The sequence below is a fragment of the Dermacentor albipictus genome, chromosome 5 (assembly GCF_038994185.2).
Source record: "Dermacentor albipictus isolate Rhodes 1998 colony chromosome 5, USDA_Dalb.pri_finalv2, whole genome shotgun sequence".
Taxonomy (NCBI): domain Eukaryota; kingdom Metazoa; phylum Arthropoda; class Arachnida; order Ixodida; family Ixodidae; genus Dermacentor; species Dermacentor albipictus.
Genome location: NC_091825.1, coordinates 149,013,702 through 149,039,241, shown reverse-complemented (window position 1 = coordinate 149,039,241; position 25,540 = coordinate 149,013,702). Strand labels below are relative to the sequence as shown.

General features: G+C 41.1%; 1 protein-coding gene across 1 annotated transcript; it reads left to right on the top strand.

Annotated features, from left to right (window-relative positions):
- The first annotated feature begins 425 nt into the window (after positions 1-425).
- On the top strand, positions 426-25,403 carry LOC135897640 (8-oxo-dGDP phosphatase NUDT18-like). Its single transcript, XM_065426333.1, has 6 exons — positions 426-652; positions 983-1,173; positions 1,462-1,582; positions 5,729-5,963; positions 8,858-8,963; positions 16,780-25,403. Exons 1-6 carry the CDS (start codon positions 544-546, stop codon positions 17,023-17,025), a joined length of 1,008 nt encoding a protein of 335 aa, XP_065282405.1. The 5' UTR covers positions 426-543; the 3' UTR covers positions 17,026-25,403.
- The last annotated feature ends 137 nt before the right edge of the window (positions 25,404-25,540 follow it).

Below are 25,540 nucleotides of genomic sequence, written 5' to 3'. Positions count from 1 at the left end.
AGCCAGAACACTGATCGAATTGGACTGATCGTCAACAGGTGCAATTATCGCATATTATTATTCCATCGTCACTCCTCATCTTAATTCTCCTCTACTTTCCTGCAAGTAGGATAAAGGCAACACAGTTCATGGCGATTTGTACCAGCACAATCTTCTATATATCGCGACAGAAAACGAATTTATTTGCGACCGCAGTTACCTGGACGAACACCACCTTTCATTTAAAAATTCCGCGGAAAGTGAAATCGTGTTTTTGTTTAGGATGCATTCTCTTCAATGTTATTGCCCTATTTTTAACTTTGTTATATATTTCAATATAAATTGGTCGTATAAATTTTCCACCATAAAATATTAGTATACTATTTCTAAAAAGTTTTACAAAAGAGACATCTTCCTCTTTTTGCTTTGCCAACGCGGCATCATCATCAGCAGCACTGTTATACCAAAACAAGAAACAGCTCGTGAGTGGTGTGAATGTGAATGCCTTGGGCGTACCTGGAGATCTTTTAATTGGTTCGCATTGTAGAGTTTAACTTCCTGAGGATGGACAAAATAGAAAGCGTGATACACGACACGCTCAGGGGTCTGGCGATAAACGACGATGCAGCCGATATCATAGACTACAGCCTCGCCGATCAAGTGGAGGAGCTTGGTGAGTTGGCTGTCAGCGTGTGGTCGCTGTTTCGGATTTCCATTGCTTCGCTTTTGACAGCCTTAATGGGATCTTGTGTACCAGGAATGGGATAAAAATGTAAGCGAAACGTTTTCAAGTATTGCTATTTATCTATAGGACCAAGGAAGATAAAGTGACAGTTACTTTTAATAGTCCCGGGTCTCGATTTGTGAGCATGGTGCGATGTCCCTCATACGAGGAACTTCGCATTCCAGCATGCTGTAGCAGGTAATCACCTGCGTGGTGCTGTTTTTTGTGGATTTAAATATTGGCAGTGTTCCACCATTAGTGTATTTTGTTATTCCCTAGCCGCTAAAGGAATCGAGTCCGCCGTGCTACCTGACTACAAACCAGTTGTCAAGAAGTCGGTGACTTACATCGTCGCTGCAGTCGCCATCAACGAAAAAGGCGAGGTCCTTATGATGCAGGAAGCGAAAAGTTCTTGCGCAGGCACGTGGTACCTGCCTGCTGGGCGAATGGAGCCTGGCGAAAATATCATTGTAAGCTATTGCCTTTTCTAAATTCCACGTTTTGCCCTTTGATACCCCTGTCACGCTGGCATTTTCAAGCGCGCATGAATAGTCTACGGTCGAATGTTGTGCAGATAGATCGCTGTTATACGTTATTCTCAAACATGCTTTACTTGGACGCTTCGTGCTGCGTTCGCATTCTAAAGTTCGATCCAATGCTCATCGAGCTCAATAAGGATTAGAAGCGCATGTGACTAATATAAGTTACCTTCCTTTCTGTTATATGATCATAGTGAATTCCCGCTGTTCGCTTTCCAGGAGGCTGCCAAGCGAGAAGTTATGGAAGAAACTGGCCTAGATTTTGAGCCTTCTACACTTGTGATGGTCGAAACAGCGCAAGGCCAGTGGTACAGATTTGTTTTCAGTGGAACGGTAGTCGGTGAGTGTGAAACTTTGTTGCTCATCTACAGCTTTTTAATCCTGAGGCGAAAGCTCTGGCCTCAACTTCACAGATTCAAAATTTCAGCTAGCACATTTAATTAGATTTTCAAAAAAGGTGAGGCATCAGTGAGATGATTTGGCCACAGCACTAACATAATTATTTCAGTACCAGAAAACTTAAACAAAATGTAACTTGAAGTTCGAAGTTTATTTCAGACAACTAGAAAAAAATATGTACAAGCGAGCTGGCAAACAGGCAAAAAAGCCTGACATTGCACCTGCCTCCTGAAAACTCAAATTCACACCCGAAATGACATAATACTCAGTATTACAATGTCAGAAAAGTTATAACAGTGCAGAAAAAAAAGAAAAGATAATCGCCATATGACACAAGATGTACATCAGTACAGTAACGCTTGTGTACATAAATATACGTAAATAAGAATTACCACATTTAAGTCACAAAAAAAGCATGCAAGTCAAACTAAAACAATGACAAAATGAATGCAGGCAAATGACAGCAAGATTGATTTTTGCGACTTCAAATGACACAAAGTGTAAAAAACAAACAGCAAATGCTTTTTAACAACATTTCATTTCACTTATACCTTCAAGGCCTGTGAAGGCTTTACAGAGAGAGTGTGTTACAGGTAAATTTGAACAGTATTACACAAGAAAAAAACAAAAATATAATTTCACAAATAATTCAGTAGCAATACAATGAGCAATTACAAAAGCTATAAAAAGAAAGGACAAAATATACAAGTACATGAAACCACATTCTAGCAAGTAATGTTGGTTGAAGCATCATGAAACAAGAAATTATCGCTGATGGATACAATGTTTGCGGGAAGCTGGTTCCACTCTAGTGACGTCCGAGGTACGAATGACTGGGAAAAAGTATTTGTGCTACAAGAAGGGACGTGAACCTTGTAAGAATGATTGATGCGATGAGATATGTAGTGTGGAGTATGAATGAATACATCACGCAGTGTTGTATGGTGAAAAATTTTATGAAATAATGATAAACGGGAAACTTTATGTCGGGCTGCAAGAGCTGGAAGAGAAAGGCTAGTTTTCATACTGTTATGCTGGCAGTTCTGTTATAAGTCGAAAGAATAAAATGAACAGCATTTTTCTGAACTAATTCTAATGTGTTAATTAAGCTTAGGTTATTAGTGTCCCAGACTGATGTAGCATATTATAATTTTGGGCATATTAATGTTTTATAAAGCAATAACTTCAAAGAGTGTGGAGTCTTAAAAATGTTTTGCCTTAAGTAACCAGGAGTTTGGTTAGCATTGTTCACTATATTATTAATGTGGGTTGTCCAGTTAAGGTTGTATGTGATATGAATTCCTAAGTACTTGTACGAAGTTACCTGCTCTAAAGGAAGGTAATTTAAATAGTATACTTGAGAGACGGTAGGTGTCCTAGATACATGCATAGCTTTACACTTGTTAACATTTAATTCCATTAGCCATAAACTGCCCCAGTTAGATATTATATCAAAGTCTGATTGAAGATGGTTAGTATCACAATCTGTATTTATTTCTCTAAAGATACACAATCATCAGTGAAGAGATGAATGTTAAAAGTTACTTGTGAAGGAAGGGCATTAATATATATTAAGAACGACAAAGGACCGAAAACCGATCCTTGGGGCACTCCGGAAGCAACTAAGCACACCGGTGAATTGCAGCCGTTAGCAGTAACGTATTGTGAGCGATGAACAAAAAAACATTCGAACCATTTTAAACGATTAGCATCAATATTTAAGTGGGAACTAGAAGTTTGTGACATACTTTATTTTGAGAAGTCTAAAAATGTGCAGTCAGCGTATGATGAATGATCAAGAATTCGATGCAACTGATGAGTGAAGCATACGAGTTGAGTCTCGCATGAGTATGATTTCCTAAAATCATGTTGTGCAGGTGAAAAAAAATGTGTTATCTTCAAGAAAGTCAACGAGGCTTATGAATACAATGTGTTCTAGCAGTTTGCAGCACGTGCTGGTAAGTGAGATGGGGCGATAGTTGGTTGCTATGTTTTTGTTACCAGATTGGAGCAGAACCACCTTCCACTTATAAGTTAAGGCGCCTGTGTTGAGTGACTGTTGAAAAATTTTGGTTAGTATGATAGCGGAAGTCTTTTAGGGACTTGGTGTTAATTGAGTCGAAGCTAGATGAAGAATTGTAGTCAAGTTTGTCAATAAGTTGCCATAGCGACACCAGATATATGAACTATTACTTGGAACATGACTGGATAATCCTAGTTATGTAACTTGGGAAGTTGCTTTTTAGGAGCTCCTGAAAAATTTTTGAGAAAGGCTTCGTTAAGGTGAGTTGCAGCACCATTTTTAGGAACAGGCTGCCCAGTAGAGTCGTCTAATAAGATTTAGTTATCAGAAACAGGTCAAATTATTTTCCAAAAATTTTTAATGCTAGTTTTAAGAATAGATGGAAGAGTAACAGCAAGAAAAGTATGTTTAGCAAGTTTTAACACTTGAATATATTCGTTAGAAGCCGTCTTGTATGCCGTCTAATGAGAAGCACTCAAGGACAGCTTAGCTGAGCGGTAGATAAGCTTTTTACGGTTAGAAAGTCGTTTAATGCGAGTGTTATACCAAGGGGCTTATGGGTTAGAATTTAAGATATGGCTGGGAACACATTTGTTAATTAGTCCATTTACTTTATGAGTAAACATGTCCCAATTAGTTTGCACAGAACGGTCATCAAAGTTAATCAGGAATGTATCAAGAAACATATGTAAGTCGCCATTGATGGCCTCGAAGTTTGCTCTCCTATAGTTGAGTATTGTTTTCTTTTTCATGAAATTTTTCGGATGGTTGGCACTAATGGTAAAATGCATAGCAGAATGGTCACTTAAAGGCGGAAGGAAGGTAATGTTGGAAGTTAGTTTGGGCTCAGTAGTAAGTACTAGGTCGAGAGTGTTTGAGATACTAGCAGTATTCAGAGTAGGTTGAGTGACCAATTGTGAAAAGGAAAAAGTGGAACATAAATCTAAAAATTCTTTGGCTTGAGACGAAAAAGGCAGTAATAAGGAGGCTGAGTGTTCCATTTGATGTTTGGAAGGTTAAAGTTGCCTAATAAATAAAGGGGCGAGGATTGAAAGTGTGATGATACGTTATTAATTACGTCATGCAATTCGCTAAGGAATGTGTAACATAACCAGCCACAGTTATGTTATATTTACGTAAAACTTTCCTTGGCAATGAAGAGAAAGCCACGGGGGCAGAGCTTCTGCATGTGTCTTACCGTGCCAAGTAGTCCGGCAGCATTTGACAGCGCTTTTGGTTTTTCTTCCACGTGTAGTTGCTTTGCATTTGCACAGATGCAGAAATTAAAGGCTGCAAAATAACTTCAACACTCAGTGGTGTATTTTGTCTTATTTGGTGGTTGTAAATAAGGTGTTTATGTTTTCTCTTCCTCAATTTAAGCTAACACAGATGGAAATGTGGGACTTTTTAAAGAACACTCTCGCTTTTGTGTGCTTTGCCCCCATAGCTTTCGCTTCATTGCCACAGAAAGTTGTCCAAAAGTATAGCTTATTTTCTTTGTGTAATGGCAGAGGCGAACTTATTTTGAGCATTGGCGTCTCTCGATGAAACTACGTTTTGAAGTCTGAAAGAACAAAGGGCAGGTGTAGTTGTGTTTCTGTGGGTGTAGCTGGTACTGAATTCTTCAGTTTTCACTGAGAATAGTTATGTACAGTGATGTGCAAACAACTCATAATTGCCTATTTTGTACTTTTTACACTGCTGGCACCATCATTCAAGCCCAGCTCAAAAGGATGTGAAGTTGTGCTTTTGGTCTTGGTCTTGAACATAGGCATGTTTGAGTGTAAACTTGGGCAAATGGAGTAAGAGGAGTGCCTGTTGTCATATATGTTCCTTTTACTGTGCTTGTCCAATTTTGCACTCAGTATGCTTGTCAGTCACACCCACGGTGTTGCAAAGCTTATATTTGTTTATGGCAAAGTTTATATTAATAAGCCAGTGACATTATGACCATTGCCAACGGTGATTAAACCTTGGGACCTCCTTCTGTATATGCACAACCATGTATCATTCCTAATGTATGTAATGAACTTGAAATTGAAAAAATTGATTTGCTATTTGCAGGGGGAGAGCTGAAGACGGTGTCGAAGGCGGACGCAGAGTCGCTGCAGGCAGCCTGGGTTGGGGATGTGGAACAGCTAAGTCTGCGTTGCAGGGACATCTTGCCCGTTATTGAACGTGCCCGCCTTTACCACAGTACTCATGCCAGCCAGCCATGGCATCCACCCATCTTGCCAGCCCTCAGGCCACATGCCAAGCTCTGCCTGCGCCTGGTCACCATCATTCGCAAAAAGGCCAAGTCAGTATATAGCACAGCCTTTGCTTGTGCTAGTTGAGTGCTTGCATCATTTGTTGCAAAGGCTATTTTCTACACATTCTGGCTTGTAGAGGTTGTATTCTCTACTGATCACATTTGGGAGTCTACTTTCATCTTTGTGCATTAAACTGTCCACTGCAACACGTCATTGGATTGATGCGAATTTTGCCCACATATGTAGCCTGTCAGTGAAATATCATTAAAACAGATTGATCCAGCATGTTGCCCAAGCTCAGCCTTATTGTAGGCTGAGGGCTGTAATGTGATAATTTCCAAGAATTTGATAAAGAGTTGTGATCAGGATTCTAAAGCACAATTAAAGACTCTCCTCAGTAAATGCTGCCCACTGTTACATGGCCAATTTTCAACATGTGCAAGTTAATATAGGCCAAGCTTAGCCCAGACTGAGGGCTGCTGCACAATAACTTTGGAGAATTTCGAGCTTTGGTCTTACTCGACCTAATAATGCAAAATCTTTTGAGATTAGGTTTCTAAAGCAGAATCAAATTCTCTTCTCAGTACCCCTTGTGCCAAAAGCAGACAATGAAAAACGCAATGGGCTGCCCCTGTCTCGACAATTTTTGACAGGCCATAGTAAGCGGTTGTAAAACTCTTTGCGAATTGATAGCTATAGCATGGCCATTTTCAACAATTCGCTCTAGTGTCACTGTTGTCTTGTTGTCATATGTTTTTAATAAAACATTTGCCACAGCCCACATCCCTAACTAATCAGTGTCATTATTTTAGTAGTACCTGTATGTTTTACGCCACTTACAGCGGCAATTTTTATACCCTTTTGCAGCCACATCACATCTGCCATGAGTAAATAATTGTCTACACCATCCACAATACATCGTTAACATTACCATTTGTCATGGCGCTCTTTGGCCATACCTGGCCCTAGCGTCATAAAACACCACACATAATCATCATCATTTTCAACAATTCCTAACCTAACTCATTCTTGACTTAATCATGCTATGTCAGTACAGATCAGGTCTCTAAACCATGATCTGAGGCTTTCATTAGTATGCTTCTATGCCAAATGAGGACAGTGAAAAGCATAAGTGCTCTTGGCAGATGTGTGGTTGTCAGCCATGCACATTGCCTAATATGTGAGATGCTACCCGGGTAACTTGCAAGCTTCACATTACAAAGTGTGAGCAGTTATTTGTAGATGTAACATACTCAGGGTGTCAGAACAAAATGTTTTTCATTCTGGTTTTAGTTTTGTTCTACCAAAAAGTTCTGTTTTGGTTCTGCTCTGGAACAACAACAAAAAAAAATTATCCGTAACAGTTCAGAATTGTTTTGGTTCACATGCGAAAATTGTCAAAGCACCATACCAATAAAAACATAGTATTTATTTTTCTCAATAAGTTAATTATGGATTTGTAGATCATGCTCAGTGCCTTGAGTCAAGGCACAAAGCGTAATCTCAGAAGCAGCATGTTATCGAGTGTACTCACTGAAATGCGAGACCGCTGTTCCGATAAAACAAACTTAAACGAACGTAAATAAACAATCAAATTCGGTAACAAAGTCTTGTACCCGTAGAAAACAAAATGATGAGCTATTCAGCACATGAGCCCTGGGTTTTGCTACGATGCCGCACTGCTAGTGCACCTAGCGGCAGGCTTAGATTAGTGGAGCGCTCGATTGGCTATCGCTTGCACTATCCTTGCCTGAGATACGCACTTATACGGACCCCTGAGATATGCACTAATGCTGACATTGCCTGACATTGGTTGTTTCACATTGCCGACATTCCCCTTGAACCGAAAACTGATAAAAAATATTATTTTGCTTTCACTCTGAAACAAAATACTAATAAGTAACGTTTCATTTACGTTTTAGTTCCAATCAAAAATGCCATTTTTTTTCGGTTTTGGTTTTGTTCTGTTCCAACACACTGAACTCAGTGTAGGTAATACAGTGCTCATCAGAAATACTTTCTTTGTAGCTGTATGTACATCCTAGATCTCACGATTGCTTTCTACAAGTCAGTAAGAGGAATGCTGTGCACTTCTGAAGTAATTTGCTTGCCAGCAGATTGATTGCTTACCAGCAGATTGATTTAGCCATACACTAGCTGTGATGAAAGGGAGAAGGGTAAGGGCATTTTGCTTGATAAAGGCCTTGCCATATATGACTTATTCAGTTGTAAAAAGAAATGGGAGTCAAATTACGGCACTGTGTCCATACACATTGGTTGTAGTATAATTAAACTTTAGCTAAAGAGATTGGAAGAGCATAGCAGGTAAAGAAAATAAAGAAAACTGGGCAGGCTTAGATTATTTGAAGAGGAATTACTATGATAAGCAGTTAACCTGAAGAAGTTGTCATTGCTTGCTTCACTTCTTCCATTTGCAGGAACTTCGTCTTTGCTCTGGCATTAGTAGAATGATTCCACTTGATTCCACGTCAGCCATCTCATGACTTCTGTACAAGCTTTGTATTCACCCGTCCTTCAATTGCTTCAGTTTTAGCGCTTTAATATGCCAGATAAGATTCCCTGAAGTCTTTAAAATTTGCACTTCATATCTTTAGATGTTTGACTCTCTCAATTATAAATCTTGCTTTTGTATCTCTTCCCATTTACCTTTGGCAGCCACTCAGGGCTGGAAACATGATCGTGACTATGTGACATGTGTTGCTTAGAAATAAATTTGGTTTCCTAGGTCTTACTTGCCTAGCACAGAAAACTGGCAATGCACACCTTTGTGCAATGCAGATCCAAATCGAGGAGATAATCAGTATTGATCAAACAATGATAAATACTCTAAACAAGCATTATCACTGTTACAGCACAAAATGCATTAAAACAGTAAACAGCTTATACAAATACTCATTTATTATGGTTGACATTTATGCAGCAACCTCCTCCATGTGCTTGTGTCTGAGAAGGGCGTTGCACACCTGCCTACCTGTGAGATCAACCCATCTCGAAGCATTCACACTGCACTCAAACGATTCATCCAGGTAAATTCACGTTTACCCATTTACGCTGTCCTAACTAAACTACGGTGCAATTTTTGCACCACTTTTGCGAGACGTTCCTGAAAAGTCAAGACCATACAGATAAAGGAACTACCATATAGACTCCTATAAGGGCTGCACCCTCAACTTGGGTGACCAAAATTTAGAGAAAAGATTTCCGACGGAGAAGAAATTGCATTCAATATCGTGATGCTGCATGCACGCGTTGGTGAATTTTTGCATGCTGCTTACCTCCATGTGCCAATACTAGATGACAAGAGCTGTGTTCACCTCTAATGCAATGGTACATGGGTGCGTACGAGTTGCTGGCTGCTTCAGCGCCATTTTGACCACAAGGCTTGGTCCTGTGTCAGGGCTGCACCTCGTCGAAATGGTGAAGAAAGGAAACATGGCCCTTACCCCGGATTCGGCAGCCCGCAAGATAGGTCTATACAATCTCCCAGTGATCGCAGGCTTGCCTGGCTTGCTCGTTTGCTTCCATTGGCATCCATAGAATCAAATTGTATTGCAATTTTAAGTGCGACATAGTTGTGTACATGCTGTGCTGACCAACATAGGCACTTTATTACGAGCTGCATGCAGTCAAGTCGCAAGTGCCACCAGTCTCTGATTTGTTGGCCCAGCGTGCTAGGCCTGCTGGCTGCTAGTTATTGGTGGCTGTCAACTTAGTCGACACTGCGGACTTGGCCTTGCAGAAACACTTGCAGAAAGATGTCTATGCTGCCCGCATAGTTGTGTTTGTATTGGCATCTTTTGTTTAAAACGAGAGAGCTGTGCAAGCACGTTTGTTTTTACTTTATTTGTGAAGTCATTCCGAGCGTCCATGCAGGGGTGCCAGTTCTGGGCAGAGCTACGTGCCGCTTGCTCATTCGTACCACGTGTCCTGAATCGTCGTATGGGGCAAGTCGGACTCCGACGCGTCGTATGACAGATCGCATGCAAAATTGCATTATGTGTCTTGTGCTTAATTCATATGTGACACTTCGCACATTTGACCAACATGGCGACTGACAAAGGCTGTGGCTATGCAGATACCTAGGTATGGTGAACTATTGGGCCTCGGCAGAAGGGCAGCTAAGCAATAAATTTATTTCTCCATAAGTTGTGACATTTTGTGTAATTTAATGCCATAAAATGCCATTTAGGAAAAACATTGACAAAGAGCTTTAGCCTAGTGGTCCAGTGAAAATGCATGGAGCAGTGAACAGAGTGAAGAAAGGGAAGCTGCACTTGCCCAGTAGTTGGTGCCAATTTCAAATCAGTCGGAAGTGGAGGGGGGGGGGGGGGAACAGAGGCGCTTCCACTGGTAGGGGCACTTGCATGGTTAGGAATGCTTGCTCGGAATTTTATGGTACTATTTTCAGCCCGCCCTTGGAAAATATTCAAGCGAAAATTGGAGTTCACTATCAATAATCAGTTGATTATTGTAATTACTACACTCTAACATGGCTCTTTTTTTCTGAGAAAATCGGTCCAAAAATTGCCTGCACAATGCGGTTGGATACAGAACCAAAACCACGTTTATAGCGTCCATGATAGCCTACCATCAGTCATTGTCAGTGTCATCACAAGATGGCGATAGAACAAGTTCTCAAAACTGATTATGATGACGATGTGCTGCTTTCTGTCTTTGATTACAAAAGCTCATTCAAATTTACGTTATTTTACATGCTCACCTACTGGCAACAAAGTCATTACACATTCATGGGCGTCCACAAAAAATTTTTAGGGGTGGGAAGGTGGGAGAGGGGGCAGTGCCACTGCCTCGACTCCCCCCCTGCACTGGAAAGGTATTGTACTTGCCCATATGAGTAAGCAAGTAAAGGTTTTACTGTTTCCTTAAGAAGGTTAAAATTTTTGATTCTGAGTCATGACATGTTTTGGCAAAGAAACATCAATTTTCAGCAATGTCGCTGCCCTCACACAAGTTTTGATTGCTATTAAAACCAATAAAACGAGTGACGATGCCAGTGGGTACTTCATGCTGCAGATGATGAAAAAATTCACCAGCTTCCCATTCGTGATTGTTGCAGAATTTGGTAAATGCGGAATATCAAATGTGCCATGCACCGTATGGCAGATGACATGTTGTCGTTCATACACAGCATTATTATAGTGGTGTCTGGGAGTGATGACAATGGACATTAAGCGTAAATATATTTTAATTCTGTGGAAGTAAGACTCACTGGCTTTATCTTTTTGTGATTGCCAAAATAGGAGGCATGCTATTTTCTTCCTGTTAAAAAATTGAATGCATGCTAGATTTTGACTTTGTTTAGGAGTTCTAATGACACTTCACATAATTTTCTGCTTCTCACCCATAAAAGCTGTGTGCATGTTAGATTTGGCGACCTGTTAGGATCAGCTAAATACTGCCAAATTAAGCAAGAATGTCGTTATATGTTTCTTGCGCCTGTTTTTTAATTTCACCTGTTAGATAATTTGATCATTTTTGCCGCTCCTGTGAAGGTCAAATTAATGGAAGTCGGCTGTATTGTCCACATAGCTCTTATGCAGGGTGTTTCACGTAACTTGAATCAAGGATTTAAGAAAAAGATCAGCCACAGCTGTATGAAACCAATGGCATATAGTTTACCATCATATGGCACTCCTTAGAGTATATGTTATAATTCGCCTAATTAGTTAATTAACTAAAATCAATTGTGCAGAATGTTAATGTTCACTTTAGGGCCAAGTGCATTTCATTGTGCTGTAGAGGGGGTTCAGAAACGACTGATCCAATTTTTGTGGCAATGCACATGCTGTGTGGCGATCTTTTTTGGCGTTTAAAGATAGCCCACGAAATATGAAATAAAACCTTGTGACTGTGCTCGTGCGCTATCGTATTGCAGCACTCTCAACTGTGTGTCGAGCCTATCGCTTATCAGGGACGACAGTGCTTCCTTTCCCAGTGCCACCGCCGAAGATGCTGACGCGCTGTGAAACTGATGCTTAGAGCCGCGGCTGCTCACTTTGTCACTGTCCGCACGTATGGTTCTTTTGCACAAAACGTGGTTGAGGGTGCTGCATAAGTACATTATACTCATAGAAAGTCTCATGCTAAAGTACCTGCAATAATCATTAGTTATTAAAATTACTCCTAAGTTGCAGCCAGGAGTAAATACAACCCACCAATTCATTTCTTTTACCAAACTTTTTGAGTTCATACTTATTCCTGAAGTGAGTATTGTTGGTCACGTTAAACAAAAAGTGTTTGAAAAACAAAGTGCACAGGGTGTTGCTTTAAAGGCACATATTCTTATTGATCCTTTCCTAGCATTTGCATGCCATTCTGAAGAGAGCATGCGGGCTTTCATTTTAATTTTCTACTGTTTTCACTGCGTGCATCAGTGCACTACTTTGCAGACACAATCATGATTGTGTAAGCACAGACTATGCGTGCTTGTTTGCAGTGCCCATAACTAGTTAGGATCTTTTCAAAAGTGATGAAAATTGAATACTCTTTAAAGCTAATGTGTACTGTCTTGTAAAATCATTGTAGCTTGATTTGTAAACTGGTATCTGCAGGCATTTACAGTGTGCACCAGATTTCAACTTCACAGCTAGCCAGTAAACTGAAGGTATAGTAGTGTTGAAGACTGCAACCATACCACTCTTGTCCGTTTCACCTCACCCATAATTATGTATTTAAATTAATCGTCATCCTTCCTGGACTGAGTTCACTAGTTGTGTCACTTCATTGGCAGCGCTAGTCTATTGTGAAATTAGTCTGACACTTTCATTTATTTCCTGTTGAAGCCTGCACTGAATGCAGAAAGAAGTGAATTTTGTTAAAATGTTTCATCTAAAGTAATCATGCATTGTTGGCAGGATAAAAGGTGTAGAGTGGAAGCTAATAACTGTGTGTATCTCTGTATTGAAAAACCAACCGCTGAACCAGCTGCAGTGATGTCATAAGGCATGTTGTGGGACTACACAAAGGCAGTGCAACAGTTTTCTTTTTCCTAAAGTTGATTGCAGTTTTGAATGTATGATGTTGTCTATTGTGTACACAATGTGCACTGCTGGCATGGTTCTGATTGCTGCTTTGCATTGTACGTGTTTAGTAACAATTTTAATCAGCTATCTAAATAACTCATAAGTAAACAGATAAATTGATGTTGATTCATGAAATAACTGCACCTGTAATTAAGTAACTCAGGTATTTTACTAGCCCCTCAGTTTCCCGCTTGATGTCTTGATTTTACAGGGATGTATGAGCAATTTTACTGAACCTAGCTCTCAAAACTGGAGAATGTGAGAAATTTATACCTATGCCCTATCTGCCTTTGCAAAAATGTTTAGAAGGGTTCAATCGTGTCGTGACTAGCTTTCCCCTGAGTCAACAATGGTGATCCTAGGAGTGCTTTGTGAACCTTAATAGCATGTTGCTTGAATCATACAAAGTTCTGACAGAGGGTCCTGTAAATACTGTTACGAAGAGGAAGTCGATGCACAAATATATTTATAACTATTTACATGGAGAAAGGTTAGTGGTAATTGCGCAGGCCGGTACAAATGTTACAGCTCCAGGAGACAGTCTACCACTTCCTCTTTGTCTCCCTCTTGCACGCATGGTGCTGTTCAAGTGCACCATGACATAACCCCTGGGGCTGGAGCACCACCCCGGCACTTTTTAGAATGATAGTGAACTAGATGAACAGTATGGCTCTAAGCGGGACACGTGGACGACATCAGTTCATAGCTGGGATGACCATGGCATGTCTTCAACAGGAATGATTTCATAGTTTATGCCACTTAATTGTTGCAATACCCGATAGGGCCCGGTATAGCTTGACAGCAGTTTTTGGGACAGGCCGACATGGCGACTTGGTGTCCACACCAGAACGAGATTTCCAGGGGAGAACTGAATGTTCCGGTGGTGACTGTCGTAGTGAGTCTTTTGTGATGCCTGAGCTGCTGTAAGTCGATCACAGGTAATCTGGCGAGCCATACGAGCCCGACCAATAGCGTTATAGGCATATTCTGTGGTATGTTGCGACACCTTCATGTCGCGACATCGAAAGTAGCGAGGAGTCAAAAAGCAGAGTGGGATGGCGACTAAACAAGACGTAGAAAGGCCAGAAACCCATGGTATCATGACATGACGAATTGTATGCAAATGTCATGTAAGGCAAAGTGCTGTTCCAATCGCAATGGTCTTCTGAAACGTACATAGACAACATCTCTGTAAGGATGCAGTTTAGTCATTCAGTCAATCCGTTTGTTTGTGGGTGATATGCGGTTGCGAGCTTCTGTTTGGTGGAGCAGGAAGGAAGTATGTCTTCAACAACTTGGAACAGGTAGCGGCTTCTATCTGTCAGCAACTGCCTTGGCGTGCCATGGTGAAAAATCACGTTTTGAAGTAAAAAGTCTGCTACATCTGTGGCACAGTTGGTGGGCGGGGCACGTGTAATGGCATACCGCATTGCATAGTCTGTGGCAACGGCTATCCATTTCTTTCCTTTTATGGATGTGGGGAGTGGCCAAGAAGCTTCATGCCGACATGAAGAAAGGTTCCGTTGGAACATCGATTGGAGGAAGATGGTTAGCAGGTTGCGCACATGGACTCTTTCAGTGCTGGCAGGGGTCGCAAGTTGCAATGTAATGTCACACAGAGTGGTAAAGGCCTGGCCAGAAGAAGCGACATCGAACTCTGTCGTAACTGCAGCAGGCGCCAAGGTGTTCATCTGTGGGTGTGTCATGGAGCTCAGCAAGAACAGTAGAATGGAGATGATTAGGAACAACTAGCAGTAAATCTGGTCCATCATAGCTGATGTTGTGCCGATAAAGAATGCGGTCATAGAGCACGAACATTCTGATTGAGCGATCTGATTGTCCTGAAGTCAAGGGCTCAATGATGAACCAGAGGGAGCTGTCCTTTCACTGCTCAGTAACAATGTCGCGAAATTCAGAAATGGCCAGAAGGCAAGTGTCGGCATCCTGTTTGTCGTTGTCAGGAGGATCGACTTGATGACGAGACAAGCAGTCGGCGTCTATATGTAAGCAACCAGACTTGTACATCACAATAAAAGAAAACTCCTGAAGTCTGAGTAGCCAGCGACCAAGGTGGCCAGCTGGATCTTTCAATGACAATAGCCAGCGCAGAGCATAGTGGCCTGTGATGACAGAAAATAGGCAGCCAAACAGGTAAGGGCAAAATTTAGTCACTGCCCACACCGGAGCGAGGCACTCATGCTCGATGATAGAAAAATTGTGCTCTGAAGGGGACAAGAGGCGACTGGCGTAGGCAATGACGCGCTCGACTCTATATTGCTGTTGGGTGAAAACAGCACCTATGCCATGGCCACTGGCGTCTGTGCCAACTTGAGTTGGTGCAGATGGATCAAAGTGGCCTAATATCAGAGGCGTTGTTAACGAGTGGATGAGGGTGTCAAAGGCGTCGGCTTGTTCGTGGCCCCAAAAGAACGCCGTGTCCTTCTTGAGAAGGTCAGTCAGTGGGCGGGCGATATCCGCAACATTTCTAACAACCCGATGAAAATACGAGCACGAGCCCATGAAGCTGCGCACTTCTTTAGTTGAGCAGGGCACAGTAAAGTTCTTGATTGCGTGAATCTTATCAGGATCAGGATTTATGATGGCAGCACTGACAAGGTGGCCAAGAACTTTGACTTCACAGTGTCCAAAATGGCACTCAGAAGAGTTAAGTTGAAGGCTAGCCTCCCTAAAGACTGCAAGAATAGCAGCCATGTGACTGAGGTGGCTGTCAGACATGGGGGTAAATATGATGACATTGTCCTGATGACATAAGCAGGTTGACCATTTATATCCAGAAGGTGAGAGTCGATCATTCTTTCGAAAGTTGCTGGGGCATTGCAAAGTCCGAAAGGCATAACCTTAAATTGGTAAAGGCTCTCCAGTGTAACAAAAGCGGTCTTCTCACAGTCGACTTCATAAATTGAAACCTGCCAATAATCAAATCGGAGGTTGATTGAAGAGAAGTATTTCGATCCGTGAAGGCAGTCAGGAACGTCATCAATCTGCGGGAGAGGATACACATCCTTTTTCATGACCTGGTTCATTGATGGTAGTCGACACAAAATCGTCAGCAACTATCCTTCTTTTTGGCCAAGACAACCGGTGATGCCTAAGGACTCGAAGACGGCTGAATTACACTTTTGGTTAGCATCTTGTCTGCTTTAGCTTGGGTAGCGTAGCATTCTGCATGAGACACGCGATAAGGTTGTCGTCAGATACGACTAGCATCATCAGTGTCAAACTTATGGGTAACAATAGAAATCTGTCCCAGCGGGCGATCCTCAGAGTCGGACATGTCATGATAAGACACCATGATGCGACAAAGAAGCGCAGCTTGTTCTGGAAGCAGGTCTTGAGTGATCATCTTCTGAAATATGCCAAGATCAGACATTGTGGAACTGATCGGACAGCAGGTGGCTGCAGACGAGCATGGAACATCTAATACAGGCTGGTACAAAGGTCACAGCTCCAGGAGACAGTCTACCACTTCCTCATCGTCTCCCTCTAGCACGCATGGTGCTGTTCAAATGCACCGTAACAATACCAATGGCGATATTTTGCTGAATGAGCCAAGAGGTTAGACTAGTTATGGTTGAATTTTGATCTAACAAATGCAGACATGATGGATTATCAGACATAGCAAAGTAGATCAAAAACGTTTCTCGCTGATATCAGTATGTAATGAATATATGTGTGCTTATAATGAATACTGGGTATGAAGAAGGTGTTTCAATGTTGGATGTGACTCTGTTATAGTGAGGTGTGGCTGTGGTAAGTTCTGCTCAATTTTTGTTTCCAGAACATGTTCAGCTCAGAACCACCACCTCACAAGCCACTTGGTGTGCTTTCTCTGGAGCATAATGGAACTGCAGGAGGAGGAGAACAGGATGGCATCTGCCTCTGCGTGCTGGTGTCGTGCAAGGCTTCTGTCGAGGAGGTGGCACTGACCCCGGGATACACCTGGCTCGAAGTGAGCTCACCACTCTCCGAAAAGCTGCTTGCGCGCACAGGCCGGAACATGGCAGTACACCTGAAGGTGCAGTGAAGGCTGGCACTTACGGTGGCTGGGATTACTTAATGTGAACTGGCACAACTTATTGTCACTGTCTTTCTGCCTTCTGCCTTCTTTTCGGGGCTTCCATTTGTTTGAACGCTGATTGCACATCTGAATGTAGAACTGGAGACGCTGCACTGGTGCTGCTGGAGTGTGCTGGAACATCTTCCTGTAACGGTACCATCTTGTGACTCTAAAGAGACGAGCGTCTACTTTTGTTTTCTTCCAAAATGTGAGTGGCAGTTAACTGTTTGTACTGAGGTACCACAACCACTTCACAGTTAATAGTCACAAGAGCCGGTGCCTTTATGCTATAAGTTCTTTAGCATTTGTCTCAAGAATAATGTAGTAGGAAAGCCAGCAGTGTGGTTTTTATCGAAGTGCCATGTGCTGGGAATAATGAAACTCATAGCATTAATATTAATGGTGCAGGTGAATGGTGGTAATCACAGAGCACTTTCCCTTCCATTGTATGACTAACCTCATGTAGCCCTGGGCTCAACTATTGTTCTGTTGCTATGGCATGGCGGTCTAGATCATGGTGATTTGTTCACACCACCTGATAGATCCATTGAAGACGCGTCACCTGTTCCCATACGCAATTTTGGGCTGGTGTATTTTGCTGTTGCTTGTTCCTTTGTTAAGTAGCAAATGTAGTGGCCTGCGTTTCCAGACTACATAAAAGAACTCACCCACTAATGTTATCATATTGACGAAAGCTTTCTTTTGATGCTTCAGAACTTAGTGCGAACTTGTCTGATGGACGTGTGTCAATCATGGCAGTAGCATGTGTACATTTAGAAGTGTATGCAGCAGATGGGAGGTATGTTGTGACTTCCTTTGCACTGCATTACTGACTCTTTCAAATAGAGAGGCATTACTCCAACTAACCATCATTACCTCACATATCCTTGACTCTCTGGGGTTGCAGCTGATTGTTAAGTGAAGGTACTGCTCTTGTATGGTGTGAAACACATTCTTTGCAATTCAGTTTATGTTTTGTGAACCACTGTATGTTAACTTGAAGTGATCGCAGTGGTTGAATAAGGGGTGTCACTGGAGCCAAGGCTCTGACAGCTGGACTTGTCCTTATTAGGACAACTGCTTTCCTTGGTCGCAATTGTGTGAGGTCGCAATTGTGTGATGATATTATCTTTATTCATTATATGTGCATAATTAATTACATGGCAAGAAGACGCATGCTGAGCTCAAGTTCTCGTTACATTGCTTATAGGAAGATGCAGGCTGTAAAGCAGCATACTTTTCTGATAGGAGATCAAACAAAAAATTGTAATTTTGGCACTAGCAGAATCACTTGTGTCACTTACTGGTATAAACACTCTCCTACCTTTTATCAGGTTCTTTCTATGCTTGTGGGAGCAAACTGTACAAGATTTATTCATTCTGCACCGATAAACTGACACAAGTAGTCGGAAGAATACAGTCAACTCTCATTACAATGGGCCCTGATAATCTGACAAAAAACTTTTTTATCTTAAGTCCGTAATATCTGAAATGCCTCACTCCCGAAAATTTGGTCGTGATATCTAACACTGTTATTGCAAAAAATGAGTGACCAACGTCCAAAGTAAAAAACAACAACAGAAATAGTCGCAGTTTCGCCTGAAAGGTGAAGCATCGATTGTCATAGCAAATTAGTAGACAGCTATATGAAGTAAGTATAGTAGTTTTATCTCGCTTGACGACCACAGAAAATCGCTATCAAAACATTGTAATGAGGAAGCACGGCAGAAGCAGTGAGTGAATTGACCTATGTGCTGTGTCTCGCCTCAGCGCGAACTAAACGTCGAGAGCACAGTGTATACGAAGCTACTGGCACTGGGCGCATTTTGTCTGCATTGCCGATCGCTTTCAAAATACGGTGGCCGTGCAGCCGTGCTGTAAGCAGCAGCCGCTGGAATAGAATGCCCCCTCTCTTTGGCCTCACCTGGTGCCTCGTGTGTGCGATAGACGGCACATTTATGCTCCGCCTTCTTCTCTCTCATGCGTGATATTGAGCCCCGATTGTCGGCTGACCCTCGCAAGTCAATTGTCATCCCGTATTGACACAGCAAAAGTACATTTTATATGCCCGATTTAATAAAAAAAATGCCATTAATTTTGTTTGCTCTAGCCGATAGTCCGTTGTAGCGCAGCTCGTTGAAAGCGAACTTTGTTGCATTAATAAAATAGGCAGAACAAATTAAGGTTCAAATGTGGTCCGTTATACCCGTCTGTTGTACGCAGGTCCATTGTAACCAGTGTAGACTGTATTACATCAAGCTAATCTTATAGCACTGTTTGCTAGAATTATGATTTAATTTGATGCACTGAATATACATAAGTGCCAGATGAACTGCAAAATTGAGCTTTTAAAAGTCTGGTGGTGAGTTTCTTTCTAATAGGAATCTGAATCATTGTTCATGGATGTGGATGAGCATTCAATATTTGAATTGTCTTAAATTGTAGCACTTCAGGGCATGCAAGTTATTGCATCTTCTGTGCATTTAAGTGGCACATTGAGAATCTCATTCATTCATATCGTTCTGTATGATGCCTATCAAAGAGAAAGGACCTTAGGCGTATGCTGTTTCCCCATTTTATGCATTAGGGGAGCACCTTTTTTTATGTTGTGGCATGTTGTTGGTGTTTTTATATTGAAGTTACCTGTTAAACAATGAATTCTGTGGTGGCACGTTTTTCATTACTGCCTTGGAACTCTTTGGGAAAAGGCAATGTGGGTCAGCTTGCTTTTCGTATATCTCACAGGGCTAGTGATTCGTGAAGAGATTTCTTGGGTGAACAGTTATAAATTATGGTCTGCAGAATTGCATACGCAAGAAGCGGCCAATGTGGGCACTGATATGACGTTACAAAATGTTGGGAATGCCTTGCAAGCTAGTGAATACTAACTACTCCATAAGGGTACTTGAAAAACAGTGCTCACATGCTCCTGCAAAACATTTTCTTCACTAAACACACAAAATGAGAGAGGAGTAGCAATGCAGTGCTAATTCTTGCTGGGGAAAGTATAGCCATGAAAAATTAGATGAAGTCTTTTCCAACTTAATTCGTAAGAGGAATACCATTACTAAATGCATCAATGTTGGGTTGTATACAAAGTCTTAGTGAGGAAGGGGAGCTGAATGAAGTGAAATCATAATGTAGTAGTAGTGATGAAACAGCTGCGCAAATTGCACCGAACTGCGCCGAGGGTGGGGTTTTGTGCCATCCTGCGCGAAAACTTCATTTTAGCCGCAAATTGTGCCGAGCCTGCGCCAAAACGAGCATATGAGCAAAACCCTCCTTCCGTCGATGCTTTGCAGCTAGCAAAACTGAAATCAAAATCAACATGCTATCATCATCATCGTAGAAGGAAGCAGAGACTGGTCAGAGTGAGCCAGTTTGTCATTCCCGCATTTTTCTTTACGGACTTAAATGTGGTGCCGCTATGCCGTCTTGCTGGGTGTTTATCGAAGCCGTGTGATACCGGGGAGTTTGCCAAAGGAGGCGGTCACATTCTAGGATTAAAGGTTAGCTTTTTCAATGTTTGTTGGTGATAGCAGGGTTTTATGAAACAGCCATTGTGATCTATTAAAGCACGTGTTGAATAGTTTAGAATGGTATTAGCGAGCACATGTCAGCTTCCACATGTCTGAGTTAATGAATAGATTATGATTTATGATAACACCAGTTTTATTGCTCATATGGATGTGGGACTGGTTATTAATTTTGGCATTATGTATAAGCATTCAACTTGAACACATGGGGACCGTTGAGAAAGAAAAGGAGAACTGTGTGAGTATTCGTCGCTGGCCTAAGTGCATTCTACAGTTTATATGTATTCTTGAACTTATTTTCCATGACCAGATATCACAACCAATTTTCACATCATTTCGCACTTGCGACTTAGCTGTCAGTGTGCCCTGAAGTTCGTGACCTGTCGGAGTAGCCTTTCAATGGCTATGGGGTTGCGCTGTTGAGCTCGAGATTGCGAGGTTGCTTGCAACTGTGGTGGCCGCATATTGATGAGGGAGAGATGCAAGAATGTTTTGAATGCAAAAATTGCAAAGGTGCAAAAATGAAATTTGTTTGCACAACTTTTTTATGTTGTGCAGTTCTTTATTTGATTCAACCAAATGAGACAAAGCGAGAACCTACGATATTGTTTATTGCCTTTGATAGCCGCAGATTTATGAGGACTGAGGTTGAATATGGTACACGGTGAGAGCCGTCACTTCGATGGTGGCCACCGTTTGTTGATGCAGAACTATTGTGTCTTGAGCAAACACAAAACCCTCTTTGCATCTCGTGCAGGCGCAGTTGCACTGACGCCAGTTTTATATTTGAAAACTGCCGTATGCGTGTGGCATGACATGAGTGTATTGCATGATGTCATGTTCATCGCACATGCGCATACTCGATTGGTTTTGCCGTGAGCCTTTGCTCACAAGCCGTGACTGTTGCATTGTGTTGAATCCTTGTTTCTTAAACTCGCGTTTGTTGACGATCTGCCTGTGGTGCCTTCTCCACGCTATATCGGAGAGTCAACAAACCTGGCCATAGCGCCCTTTGTGTGTCACGGTGTGAAGGAACATTGCATTCTTTCGTGACTGCGCTCACAAGGTGAGCCTCGTGCAAACCCGTCTCCACAGCATATCGACTACATCAATTAAAATTTGCGTGTTATGCGGTAAGCATATGTGCGTTCGACCCTGCACCAAAAGTGCTTGCTGCTGCTCCAAATTGGCTTTTGCCTACGCCAGGAATTGCACCGAAAGCTGAAATGGCTGTTCCACCACTGAGTAGAGGACGAGTGGCCCACCTGGCTGATACTGTTGTTGTTGTTGTTGCTTCAAAACATGGCTCGTACCCACGAGGGGGTCTGGCTGATGCAGCGTATTCTCCGTGAAAAAGTGATGATGGTTATCATATTTTTATGCTTGCATGTGTGCTCGTGGTTAATCAATGTGGCAGCTGCTCTGAAATCATCCCTAAGTTTTCTGGAGCACTACATGTATTGTCGTCTCACCTATTCCGGCTATTCTGTGATGTTGTAGAAAAGAAAGGTATAAAAAAAAAGGAGAAAGGAGAGGACATTCCAGTATGTGATAGGGCTGATTTTATTGGTACGCTATTTTTCTATATTTTACTACGGAGACAAAGCTTGTGTCTTGGTTTGGTGTTCATTGTTAAGGGATGAAACAATACAGTAAGAAGCATTTTTTAAAAAATAATCCAATTGTATAAAACCTTGGGTTGTTTTTCAGTAGATGTACTTGGTACATGCCTACGATCATTTGGTTCTTTGGTTGTGATACAGGAATAGTAAGCTTATGAAAGCAGTGATGAATAAATTATCTTCATAATATGATCATAAGCAAGGGATATTAAGCTGGAAAATTGGGCGAGCTAGGGAATGTTCAAGTAAAAGCATGAATGAAAGGGTACATTGTGTGTTTTTTTATTGTTCATGTGCCCCTCTTCATCCCATCCCTTTTGTGCCTTGGCCATGAATGCATGTCAACTTGTTTTTCTCCCTTTTCTTTTTCTGATGTGTCTGAAAAAAAAAGTTAATTTAGAGGCAGTACGGGTAGAAAGAACAAATGGCCTCAGGTTTTATTTCGTGACTTAGGAGCTAACATAAGTTGGAGTGGATTTATGCAACTCGGAATAATTGACTCTTTCTGTGTTTTGTATAAATAGCGTTGTACTAGCCACCTACATGTAACCAGTGACACAAGTTATCACTTGTCACCTATATTTTGGCTGAGCTTTAATTTGGAACACCACATCACGCTAGAGCAGTGTACAAGTTTCAGAAGCATAACTTATCACCGTTTAACAAGCAAGACAGAGAAAAAGGCATCTGAAGATTATTTGTGCTGCACTCACCTTTTCACAATTAAAAGTTAAATTCACAATTTCACGATTAAAGATTTAATTAAAATATATTTCACATATTTTATTAAAAGTCCGAAATTTGTCTTGTATGAAAAAGACCTTTTCTTACAAATGGCTTTATCCAGCAAGAAGTTTCTGAATACATCTTGTAGTAAGTAGATTTATTGGTAATCAGATCCTGTCTTTGCTGCGCCCTTATGGGGTCTCTACTTTTCCTCATCCATACTGAAATAAAAGCAATGCCCTGCATTCACTTGGGACAATGCCTATCACACTTAGTCCATAATTGTGCCGAGATTTTCGATTGACATGACCTTAAGATTGTGTGGCATGACCATAATCAAGGAGGCCATAGTAGCGGTAGCAGTAGTGCGTTGGTATCATTGTGTGCCACCAGACAATGCCACTGCCTTGTAAGAAAGGAGATTCTCCTTTTTTTTGCTTTTGCTGGAATAGCCAGTAGCCATTGCATTTACTCTTTTGTAAGAGCAAAAACACAACACAAGCAATTTTTGCAAGGGGACGAATTGCAGGCTTCAGGCTGCATGTACAGAGACAATATTTGACTCGGACACTTGCTAATGTGTTCATCAAGGAACTATGTTTATTTGCCATATTCAGGAAGTGTTGCACGGTTCCTTTAGAAGCTTTGTTTTCTACTAGTATTTGCTTTTCAACATATTTTGTAAACAGAGCCTTAGGAGTGATTTATGCATAGGTGTTTATGACATTACTACACTGAATATATACTAGAGGTGTATCCCTCATTTAACAAACTTAAGCCAAGAGCAGGTAAGCAAATCATATTGCTGATAATTTGTTCCTTTCCACACCGGTGATACATATACAATACTCTTAAAAGGCTGCGATGTTATCTCATCTTTTGAATATGTCTAAAAAAATTGCTGTTCATTACTTTAGAAAAGAGGGAAACATTTTTGTTCCATTTTGTGTGTAATTACACCTGTGTGCTGTTTTGAGTGCATTTTGGCTTTGTATAACGCTGCCTGTATCTTAAATTTTGTTTTTCTGCAGTGTTATTAGACCGTATCTTGCTTTGGCATTTTCTTTTTGATATCATCATTTTTTTTCTCCCCAATTATGTTGAGCGTTCATATCACACTGATAGTCACATTCTGAGGTTGGTATTCCTAGCTGCTTCGCTGTGGTGATGGTGATTTTAAATACCAGGCGTTTATGTTTAGGTTCTATAGTGAGTGTTCTTTCTCATCTTATGTTGTCAAGCAGTTAAACCAGCAAATTTTATTTTTACTTCACTAACATGAATTTTTTTGGAGAGGTTCAGGTTCCATTTTCATTTTGCTGCTTAGAGTGTTTTGTTTAAACTGTGATAGCACATGTGGGCAGTGTTTGTATTTGATATGAGGTCTGCGTGAGTGTTTCCCTTGGCATATCTGTTTGCACAATTTCTACTCACTACTATGCATTCATACATATGACGTATAGTTAATGTGTTATGAAGTGGATTACTGTGTTCTGTGTTGATTGTTATTGACGAGCTTTGGGAAATGACATGTATTTATTAATATTGCTGCAATATTGACTTATATTTATTGTTTTGACGTGCCTGCTGATTGAAGTGCATTGCTTCTTTAACGCTTCTTTGAGCCAGCTCACAGCAAACTCACACGGATTGGCCGGTGCTTCTTTCATTGTTTTGTTCTACAGACTGTGGTGTATTTTGTGCCTACTCATGCCAGACTGTAGCGTAATGTGTGCCTTAAAGTGCCTTAAATGTCTAACATGCATATTGTTCAATTTTTATCTGGCACTCTCCTCTTCATACTCATGCTGTGTCTAACGTTCCTGCCAAATATGCTATAGAGTCTAACCTCGATATAATGGCCATCAGTATAATGAGTTATCAGATATGATGAAATAACACTAATATGTTTCTTACCAATGTCAGGATGTAATGAATATATGCCTATAAACAAAAATTGAATATAATGAAGGTATTTCTGTCAGGTGTGATTTTGTTATAACGAGATTTACTGTATCTGAGTATGCCAAACTGCACAAGAAAGATGCATTCAGTTTGTGTTTTTACAATTATTTAAGTGGTGACTTTGTCTGCAGCACAATTGTCTGTTGGCTAAGGCAATTTACTATTTCTTCACAGGCCAGAAATTCCAACAACATGTAACTCTCATGCATACTTGAAAGGAAATCAGCGTGAGACTGCTTAGTTACTATGCCATGCCAAAATGTTCTACAATTAATTATTGAAACATGCTGAATACTCATCCACACGTCAGTGTGTTGCAAGAGCTTGATAACCTCGTGTTCATTATATATAGGCATGTCCAATCATCTTGCCTTCATATGTTTGTTTCTATGTTATTGTGGTGAAATGGATAGCACTATATACACCTTGCTATTTTACTCTTGTTTTGTGATGGGGACCATGTGGCTATCCTAATAAATCTGTTATTTATGGTCAAGTGGGTGTGTTGATTTCTTTCTTTATCTAGTTGGTCACAGATGACCTTTCAATAGAAAATATTTACTTGCCAGAATTAATTGTTTCAAACTACTGGGTATGCAGGAAAAAACGTGTATCTAGATGGCTTACATGTGA

Excerpts from the sequence above, each read along its gene's own strand:
- LOC135897640 (XM_065426333.1), top strand. The coding sequence starts at position 544 with ATGGACAAAATAGAAAGCGTGATACACGACACGCTCAGGGGTCTGGCG. Across the intron at positions 653-982 it reads CGATCAAGTGGAGGAGCTTG|CCGCTAAAGGAATCGAGTCC; the intron begins GTGAGTTGGCTG and ends GTTATTCCCTAG. Across the intron at positions 8,964-16,779 it reads CACTCAAACGATTCATCCAG|AACATGTTCAGCTCAGAACC; the intron begins GTAAATTCACGT and ends TTTTGTTTCCAG.